The sequence below is a fragment of the Anabas testudineus genome, chromosome 21, assembly GCF_900324465.2.
Source record: "Anabas testudineus chromosome 21, fAnaTes1.2, whole genome shotgun sequence".
Lineage (NCBI taxonomy): Eukaryota > Metazoa > Chordata > Actinopteri > Anabantiformes > Anabantidae > Anabas > Anabas testudineus.
This window is the reverse complement of record NC_046629.1, coordinates 22,560,673-22,571,297: the sequence shown is the minus strand read 5'-3', so window position 1 is coordinate 22,571,297 and position 10,625 is coordinate 22,560,673. Positions and strand designations below refer to the sequence as shown.

General features: G+C 38.9%; 1 protein-coding gene across 2 annotated transcripts in view; it reads right to left on the bottom strand.

Moving 5' to 3' along the window:
• Positions 1–85: 85 nt before the first annotated feature.
• LOC113172924 (obscurin-like protein 1) overlaps positions 86–10,625 on the bottom strand; it is a 31,376-nt gene continuing 20,836 nt past the window's right edge. For both annotated transcript variants that reach the window (XM_026376008.2, XM_026376009.2), the window contains 11 exons: positions 10,259–10,525; positions 9,870–10,139; positions 9,241–9,507; positions 7,884–8,150; positions 6,711–6,823; positions 6,291–6,444; positions 3,129–3,290; positions 2,944–3,048; positions 2,592–2,858; positions 2,030–2,299; positions 86–434 (listed from right to left, as the gene is read on the bottom strand). In XM_026376008.2, the coding sequence (XP_026231793.1) occupies positions 424–434; positions 2,030–2,299; positions 2,592–2,858; positions 2,944–3,048; positions 3,129–3,290; positions 6,291–6,444; positions 6,711–6,823; positions 7,884–8,150; positions 9,241–9,507; positions 9,870–10,139; positions 10,259–10,525 (2,153 nt within the window). In that variant the 3' untranslated portion in view covers positions 86–423. The remainder of the gene's footprint in view (positions 435–2,029; positions 2,300–2,591; positions 2,859–2,943; positions 3,049–3,128; positions 3,291–6,290; positions 6,445–6,710; positions 6,824–7,883; positions 8,151–9,240; positions 9,508–9,869; positions 10,140–10,258; positions 10,526–10,625) is intronic.

Genomic DNA, 10,625 nt, shown 5'->3' with positions numbered 1-10,625 from the left:
TTAGTGTTTTTTTTGCATAAATTATTGTAACTGATCCAGTTACAATAATAATAAAGAAGTTTTCCAGTCATGTTTTCACTTTTGCAACAAATTTAAAATGAGCATATATTTTTCAAAAAACACTCAAATGTCTCAGTTTCAACGTTTCGCATTGTGTCTTCGTAATGTGTGTTTTTTTGTGTGTGATTTGCACTCGATCACATTCTGTTTTTACTGAGTCCCCCACTTTTTTGGAAACAGGGCTGTATGTGCAGACATGTTTTTATAGTTACTGAAAGAAAATCCACTCGTTGAATTAACTGCATGTCAGCCCTTTTATAGACAGTAGGTCAACACATGCAGCAACATCAATATTACAACTTGAAAGCATTCATGTCATGAGAAATCCATATGAGTTAGGTGATGACAGATGGAAGGTGTCGCTCACGAGTCACCTGTGAAATGTGAGCACAGAATTAAAAGTCAGACTCTGCACTAATATGCAGCACAAATATGCAGCAATTCAGTAATCTGCTAGAGTCCATCTGCAGCCCACCGTACAGTCTACTATTCATGCATCACACACCATTTTTAGTTTAATTTAATCCCTTTAACTTCTATTTAATTGTCGTAGCTTAGCTGTGGTTGTGCCCCGTAACTCCTTCAGTTTAAAGACACTGAACGACAGGTTTACGACATAAGCCAGGTGACTGAACATTATACTCTTTAATTTAAAGCCAACATAATAAAACTAAAAATAATTTACTCTCCCACACATTGAAATAGCTCAAGAAGGTTGCTTGACCTACATGCTTGCAGAGAAGGTAAAGCCATAAACACTAGATTATTTACAGAATCAGCTCTCTGAGCCAAAACGGTTGTTGTAGTTATCGCTGTGTGCTTCATGAACAGTGTCATCATCAACACACTGCAAAAATCCAAATCACTGTGTTTAAGCTTCTAAAACAAACGTGGCTTGTTATTGAATTGATATTTTACAGAACTGAATTCAACAAAATGATCTATAGCATCAAGCACAGTTTATTTGCTGCTTGGGAGTTCACTGTTCCACTTACTGTACTACTACTACTACTACTACTACTACTGCTACTACAACTACTACAACTACTAGTACTACTACAACTACTAGTACATGACTTTGAAACAGTGGAGGAGGAAAAAAACACAAGACATTGTTATTACTGCCATCTAGTGAGTAGTTTTGAATTACATTATGGTTATAAATTGAAGAGCGCCACCTGTTGGTTAACTACATTCTAGTATCACTAAGAAAAAAAAAGATATATGACTACTACTACTACTAATAATAATAATAATCAGTATAAATCAATTGGGTGTTATTAATTGTATTTTTTATTTGGTTACGTTCTCATATACATGGTATACAGGATTTTATATATCTTCATCCACTTAATGATTTATTGGATAAATGTACAGCATTACAGTTTAAAAGAGACATATTCATGTCATATCCATACAAACTCTTACATTTCCATAAATCTCTACCAGCAGTGTAAAAAGTACAAAAACGCTATACTCAAGTGCTGCTAATGTTACTTCAAGTACAAAATTAAAAGTATTCCACTAAGAGGACTGTGCATTTTACAACAATGCACAATTTGATTCTGTTGATAAGATAGATGTAGTTTATTCCAGATTTTCTTTGACAAATTAAACATTTTGACTGAAATGTGTTTTTACCGACAGACTGTGGAACAAAGTCAAGGTGGAGGTGGTTTTAACCACCATATAGAATTTGACAGGAGGTTATTTCGTAAATGATAAACCAGCAATGTTTTGATATATCATGATTTTTATAAGAATCTAATCCTGCAAAAAGTAACTAGTAACTAATGATGTTAAAATTAATGTAGTGGAGTAAAAGTACAATATTTCCCTTTCATTTGTAGTGGAACATGAAGTACCTCAAAGCTGCACACAGTACTGTAAATGTACTTAGTTACTGACCACTTCTGATCTCTACTATAACGGGTAATGACAGTGAAGGTAATGTTCTCCTCTCACTTACCAAGCACCTGAAGCTGGGCTCTGCTCTTTGCTTTCCCAGAGGTGAACTCCACCACTCCACTCATGTCGGGGGACGTGTGTTTGAGGGTCAGCCTGTGGACTGCGCCCATCCTGTCCATGAGTACGCGAGAGCTCGGCTGTAGAGGCTCCCCATTCAGACTCCACACAGCAGATTTGCAGACGTCTGCGGACACCTCACATTCGAAGCAGGCTTCATCTGGAGCCCTGACCTCCACATCTGTCAGCTCTCTGACCATTAGCAGAGACTGGGCTGGAGACAACACACACAACAGAGAGAAAAGTGTGAAAAAAAAGCCTAAAATATACTGCACCGAGCAAATTTACTGTACTGGCTTCTTTACATCTAAACAAGGCGAGAGAGGAATTTAAAAACATAGACTTGTGATGGCCACTGTCATGTTAAATGCCCCAGTATGAAACCAATATGATCCAGAAAAGGTGTGTTAGTTGTACTTTGCCAGCAGATGGAGCTACAGTATGAGGTTATGTATGAGATCCTGTACATTGATAATGTACAAACCACAGCTCTTTTCCTCTCTTACCCTCCACTGTCAGCTTTGCAGAGCAGCTATACTCTCCAACCTGCACGCTGTATGTGCCCTCATCTTCCAGCTCCACCTGCTGCATGATCAGCTTGCGATAACAGCCCTCGCTGCAGATCTCAAAGTGCTCCGAGGGCAGTACGACGTTGATGCCTTTGTACCAGCGGATGCTGCATCTGGGGTTCGACACCGTGCAGTCGAGGATCACACGGGTCTTCTCAAGAACAGTCTTGTCCTGCAGAGGTTTCACAATGCTGACAGGAAGCTCTGGAGAGGAAGACATGCAATTGGAATTCAGGACATAGTGTGTCATTTCATGACATTTGTTTGTATTTGCAAATTATTGTCGCACCTTCCACATCCAGGTAGGCAACGGACTCAACATGTCTGGCGACAAACTTGATTTCTCCAGAGTCTTCTGCTCGCACGTTGCACATAAGAAGAAAATGTTTGGTCCCTGAAAAAAGAAGTACAGTATTTGAAAGCATCAGTAGAGATGCACAGGATTCTAAATGACATGTTCATGATGAAACTGACCTTCCTGGCGGATCTTGACCGTGCTGTTGGGTTGTATCCTCTCCCCATTTTTGTACCACTCTCCAGGAACGTCCTCCACTGAGATCTCGCAAACAAACACGGCATTCTGATCTTCCTGAATGTCTAAATCCTCAAGGCCCTGCAAGATCAACAGCTCACGCTCTGCCAGAACAAACAAACAAACAAACATTATAACAAGCACTGGGCAATATCAAAATGGAAAAAAGTAAAGAGAAAAAAAAATACCCTAGATGGTTGTACTGTCACTGTAGAAGTGTTGCATTGCTTAACTGTACATTGTTTTTGTCTTTTTACAGCAAAGTCCTCTGATGTTGTAAGGTCATTAACTCTATGCTAAAATTCCTAGGCAGGTGGCAGTGTTGTGTTGCATTTTCAATACCCACCACCTGATTGATCATGATTGATTACTGTATACTAAGGGAACTAACTACATTCACAACTCTTCATACATCACAACAATATACATATTATAGTAAATAAATTCTGCAGCCAGTCTGGACACCACTAGTGGTATTTAACTCACAATGCTTCTCATACTAGTCTTAATATCAATTACATTAATGCATAGTATTGCTGTGCTAAAGTAATGACATCATAAATAAAACATAGGTATATAGATGAATATATCTCTCTATCTCGATAGTCTATTAACTAAACAAATACAAATTATACTAATACAAATAATACACATTTCCTGAACACCTGTACTGTGCTGTGAGGTCATCGGTCACATGCACCAATAGAAATGATTCAAATGTATCATGTCCCGCCTTAACAGGTGAAGCTAAGCTAACGGGACAGGGAGTGATGTCTGCAGTACTACTCTAATCAGCTCAGTGCTTTCTTTTTCATTGAAGTTTACACTTTCACTGAAAAATGACGTGTTTGAAAACTGAAAATAGCTGAAAATAGCTTAACAAACATGTCTCTGTGTGTGTGAGTCTGTTCATTAGCTAGTCCATGTAGCACTGATGTTGCTCCATCAGTGAAGCTGTTCACTCTGTGTTGATCCTTTAAGTTCACTTGTGATTTTTAAACAGTGTAGTCTTCACCCAGATTGTGGTAGAACTGTACTGTGCTGTCAGTAGGATTGTGTTCAGTCCTCTGTTGTTGTTGTTTCTGAGCTCGGTGAGTTTCTTTCTAAAGTGTTAAAGTTAAATTACAGAAACATTTGCATTGAAGAAATGTGAATTTGTGTTGGTTTTCCTGGTGCTGGTGCCGAGTTCAGCAGCTGTGTTGTTGAGTTGTGTATTATTAAACATTAATGGGACTCATAGCTAACTATAGTTTTGGCTTTTTGCCTTTTTAATAGTCGATGTACCCATGATATAAACTTAATTACAGAGCAGCTTTCTACTTAGTTAATGCCCTGTGAATGGTAAATCACTGGTGCAAAAGAAAAAATAAAGCCCACAGCTCATGGGACTATTAGCTGAATCCTTTATTGCCTTCAGCTCTATTATTGGTGATTTGGTGCAAACTGAAGATGAAGATGTGGCACTGTCTGTTAACTCTGGTGGTTTGTTATATTACGTTTTCAGTATTTTAATACTTGATAGTAATTCCTACTTTACAACCCTGTCTCCTACATTAGGTTTCTGGTTTGTGGGAAATGTTGCTATACAATTACATTTTCTAAAACCATAATCATCATATTATCACAATTAACCTAAATGAGGAACTCCACAATACAGATTATTAAGTTATTAAATGTACATAGACAACAGATTTTTGTGTGCCAAAATATCAGCTCTACAACACCCCATTTTGCTTTCCTTAAAAGTATCTAATCTTTCAGTATAACATCCATTTTTTGTGGTTGGGTTGAGGCCCTCACACCACTGGGTTAAAAAGTAATGAAGAAAAATCCAACAGTTACTTCACAGACAAGGTTTATATCAAAATTTAAACAAAAAAAGACCTTTTTCTGCACGTTAAACACAACTTAAACCCAGAGCACCTCGTTCTAGTAATAATAGCACTGTAGTGCTTCATTCATTCAAAACTATGTTCCATCACAACACTGTTATTATGACAGCGTTATGTTCTGTACAGTGATGGTTGCTTTTAGTTGCTTAGGAACATTCATATTCATGTACTATGGTTGAATGTGTCCCGTGTCATTTTTATGCCACTGCATAAGGGTAACTGAATACCTCTTGAAAATCTTGTATTTGCTGAACTCCAGTGCTTTTACCTTGCTGCAATTACCTGGTTTTGGACATGGATATACACTGCCCGTCCAGAAAAAAAAAAAAAAATGTACACCTGGACTAACTAAGCGAATAGGTAAGAATAATAATTGAATTGAATAATTACTCCATTTGTTTCAACTGGCAACAAGTTATTTAACCCTAACTTCTTAAACAACCAAACAACCAGATTTTCCCTGTTCCAGAGTGATGGGAACATCAGGGTAAAAAGAGAGGCAGATGAAGGGATGCACCCATCATGCTTAGTGCTTATAGTACAAGCCTGTGGGGGCAGTGCTATGCTAGGGTTTTCTGCAGTTGGTCAGGTCTAGGTTCATCAATGTTTTGTACCCAAAGAATGAGGTCTGACTACCTGAATATTCTGAATGACCAGGTTAATGCATCAATGGGTTTTTTTCTACCCTGATGGTACGGGCATATTCCAAGATGACAATCCCAGGATTCATCAGGCTCAAATTGTGAAAGAGTGGTTCAGGGAGCATGACACATCATTTTTACACATAGATTAGCCACAACAGAGTCCAGACCGTACACCCATTGAGAATCTTTGGGATGTGCTGCAGAAGATTTTGTGCAGTGGTCCAACTCTCTAATCATCAATACAAGATCTTGGCAAAAAAATATAATATTAAATGTGACATTGCAGAAGCTTATTGAAACGATGCCATGGCGAAAGCGTGCAGTAATCAAAGCTAAAGGTGGTCCAATAATTGAGTGTGTGACTTTTTTTGGATGGGCAGAGTACGTTCAACAGAACACCATTAGTCAGATGTGAAGCAGACTTGAAACTATCAGCAAGACAGGGGAGCAAAATTCAATTTTTCAGGCAAGGTTAAGTTACTCTTTCAGGCAGGCACCATCATATTATATCACTGTAAAACTAATGGTGCTTTACTGTAATTTATAGTATGTAGATAGCAAACTTTACCATAGATGTCCACAGTACAGGATGTACTAGCATCTCCAGCGTCGCAGATATACATGCCAGAATCACTGACTTGACATTTCATGATCTGTAGAAAGCGTTTTCTTCCCATTGCATAAATGCGTAAGTCCTTGTCTGGTTTCATCTCAACTCCATTCTGAAAAGGATACAACAGTTTTTATTTAATTTCAGGTGCAGGTTATCCAGACAACTCTTACTGGATGTGATACATTGTCCAAGTTAAGTGCGATTAATCTATGTTTTTTGCCAGGAGACGGTGTTAAGATTTGTGATCTGGAGGGTATATGTGTTTAACTTCAGATGTTTTTTTTAAGTAATGTAAAAAAAATGTAAACTTCATTGTATATTTTTATCATCATAAACATGGTTAGTTGTAAAGAAAAATATAGATATGACACTTACCTTCAACCATTTTACATCAACGTTGTGTCTTGACAGCTCACATTCAATCGAGATTACTGCTCCTTCAGGGAATCTCTGGTCCTCCAGTTTTCTGAAAATAGTCACTGGGGGCTCTAATGGAGACATGTATGCCTAATTAAAACAATACTCAGGCATCCATATGAACAATGAAAACGTTTGCTGTAAAAATTCCTTCTATTTGCTAGCTTTTAAGCGATCTCTTCCTAACATTTCTACTGGAAGCAAATCATCCTTGTTCAGTGTTGTATTGTATGAAATGAGATTTCATCAGCCTGAAATTAAACCAAGAGAGTGATTATCTTCTAAAGTAACTTTTTAGGATTTTGTTCCTATTCCTTCACTCCAGCTTTATTACATTCTGTTGTAAGGAGATTGTAGCAATGGAACAAGCACACTTGATTAGTTTAACTGAGAAAGCTGAAGTCTCACATAAACAGTGGGACACAGTTTTGCACAGAACAATGGCGTATGAGTCTTTCAGTGGGAGTAATAATAATATGAAAAGCTAATTCTATTTTGTTATACACTTTGTATGTGCACAGGAGTATTGGTTTAAGGCCAAGTGAATGTATGTAAATTCCTTCTTTGAGTTTATTTGGAGCAATTTACCACAATGGCATTTTCATCCTATTGTCATCCTCAGTGTTTCAACCCCAGGCTCAAAGGGATGGTGCGTACTGAGTTACTCGGCATGGAGTGGATTATTTTACAGCATGTGGTTACACTGGCCCCTGACAGAAACGACTGAACAGAGCTTTTCACTGGGTCATGCTAGGCTATTTTGTGTTTGTAATGCGAGCCTGGATAAAGGCAACAGTAGCAGAGCTGCCACTCCATTCTGTTATCATGCCTCCACTGGTCGACATTTTGGCTAGTCTGAATGGACCACCTCGGCTACCAGTCAGAGATCACAACAAAATTAGTACAGTAACATTTTGGTTTTGGTAGTACTGCAGAGTGCTGTACATGGCCTGTGAGCTGTGAACAGAAACATGCATAGAATTAATTGCTTGGGGGTATTTGAATATTGAATATACTACTACTACATTGACTACTATTTGATTATAACATCATTAAGAAGCTTGTTAATTGGCTTTGTAATAAGCATAATATGTGAGTAGCTTTTTTCTGTCCTTTTGTTAAACAACCTACCCTTCACAACAAGCCTGGCAGATGTCTTCAGATTGTCCACACAAAACATAAAGGTGCCAGTGTCTTCTACTGATAGGTTAGAGATAGTGAGGCTGTGGACTTGTCCTTTAGCACTCATACGGAAGTGATTTGTCGGCTTAAGCTGGATTCCATTTCTAATCCAAGTGCCTGGGACGTTGGGATGTGACAGCTCCACTTCAAAAGAGGCAGTTTCTCTCTCTGTAGTTCTTATGTCAGTCAGTCCCTTCTTAATAGTGATTTTTCGAGCTGTAAAGGATATTTCACAACTGCATAAAAGAAAACACTAAAGTAATCCAACAGTAAAATGTATGAATTCTACAGTGAAGCATGGACAGCAGGTATTGTATATATACTTAGTGTAAAAAGAATTATAAGGACTGTTCCCAGAAACAGGCATTTTCATTCTGCTTTAATACTGAGAAGACAGGGTGTCAGTTTTCGGTTACAGAATAGGCTCAGAGTCTGTTCTGTACACAGTCAGCAGTTAGACAATACAAGCTGGCGCATATTGACCTGGTGATATTTTAGTCATTTGAGTACTGGGCTCTATACAAAAAGGCAGCTTTGAAACTGCCAACATTTTTCACCTATTCTAACACAGACAAGCATTCCTAGTAGAAAAAAAGAGGGTTTATTTTGGAGACCTGATGACAACAACCTCAGTTTTGAAGGCCATGGTGTAAATTTAGATGCAATGAGAGGAGATCCAAATTCATAGGAGGTGCCAACAGCAGCCTGAAGTCCTGACTTTCCCCTTCCCATCCACACTAGTGTTGAAAGAACAGCCTTTAATTCACCCACTGACCTGTGGATCATAGGGCTAAGACATCTAAGAAGCATGCAGAAAGAAGGCATAGTCATAAGTACATCTTAATTACTACAAGAAGCTGTTTTAGTTGTAACAACCACTAAAGGATGTTACTTTTAAAAATGTATGTAGTTACTGTTCCTAAAAACGTTTGACTGTATGCATTATGTAATTCTTGTCTTGTTTAACTTGTTATAGCATCTCCTTTGTATTGTAATCTGTAATTTAATTTACCTTAGATACAGGATATAGGTTAGAGAATCAGCACGGTTTATTGATCTAGTGTCAATAACAAGCCCCATTCTAAAACTTGGTTTGAGTTATCACATAAGGCTGTCACCTGTTGGTTGCCATCATGTTCCAGAATAAGTGCCACCCTGGTCCCCAGTCACTCAGATTACTCTTACTCAGTTAGTTGAGCTTTGCCTTCACACGAAGCTCTGATGCAGGGTGTGCAAGAGGTGGAGTTGTCAGCAACAGCAATAAACAAACACCAACAGGGCATAGTGAGAACACGTGCACACTCACGTTCCACTGTTAGCTGGGCTTGCGTGCGGTCATGGAGGGTTTCACAGCTGTAGGTACCCCGGTCAGACATGGCCAGTTTGTGGATGGTGAGGCTGTGTTTTCTACCCTTATGTTTCAGGGTATACTTGGCATCAGGGTGTATCAGCACCCCCTGTCTCATCCACTGCACCTCTCCCGAATCCACACTCACCTCCACCTCTAAAATTGCATCACTATATTCTTCAGCTGTAACTGGTGTAATTTTCTTTGTGAACAGCACCTGTTGCTCTACGAATGAATATAAGGAATTAATGGATAGAAACATCTATCATGTTAGCACTTTTCTAACTTTTAAATGGTAAATACATTAATGAATACTTTATTGATCCCCTTGGGGATTTGCTCCCTACAGTGTCACATATGCCAAAACCACCACACCACTTGCCTTTGTCAGTTACCAGAGGAATTCTAACAGGAGAAGCTGCTAAGTACTAACGGTCAAAGGCACCTCTTGAACAATTTCTACTTGCCTGAAATGGCCATTTATTTATCAAAGAAACGTGGGATTATTGGACTATTGTTAAATGTTGTACCTACTATGGTACTTCAGTGAGACAAATATACTGTTAATGGATGAGGCACCAACTCACCTTGAACTTGGAGTTCTGCTTCTGATACCAACCCCTCTGCATCAGCTGTCACTCTGCCGCTATCTGAAACCATGCAGTTGTGGAGGCAGAGCATGTGGCACAGTCCATTGCTTGAAATGACAGCCCGCTCATTCAGAGCCACTTGTTTGTCATTCAAGTGCCACACCACACGAGTGTCCTCTGGTGAAACCACGCACTTAAATACAGCATCTTCTCCTTCACAGACTGTGATGTTATGAAGCTCTGCTATGAACTCAACAACACGGGGAGCTGAAGGCAAACCATTCAGCTGAATTACATTTGGTGCTTTTAATGTTATGTGTAATTGCAATTTTACACCAGTACATTATTTCTCTCTCTGACCTACCTTAAAAGATTAAAATACTTACTTTCTATAGTGACAGTAGCTGAGGTCCTGTCATCTGTGGATTCACAGGCATATTCTCCAGCATCTCCTTCCACAGTTTGGTGGATGGTGAAGCTTCGCTCTCTACCTTGTGCCCGTATTGTGTGGCGACGACTTGGGGAGATCTCTTTGCCATCTTTTAGCCACTGGATATCTCCTTTTAGCTTGTTGACCTCACAACGTAATGTAAGGGTGTTGCCTCTCAAAGTCACAGTATTCTCTAGTGGTTTGATAAATTTCACCCTCATTTCTGAAGAGTTGAACAAAATATCATATAAATATCATTGATGTTAATTTTTTGTAAATGATTAGCGTGGAAGAGAGGTCACATTTTGACTGGGCGTGCCAAA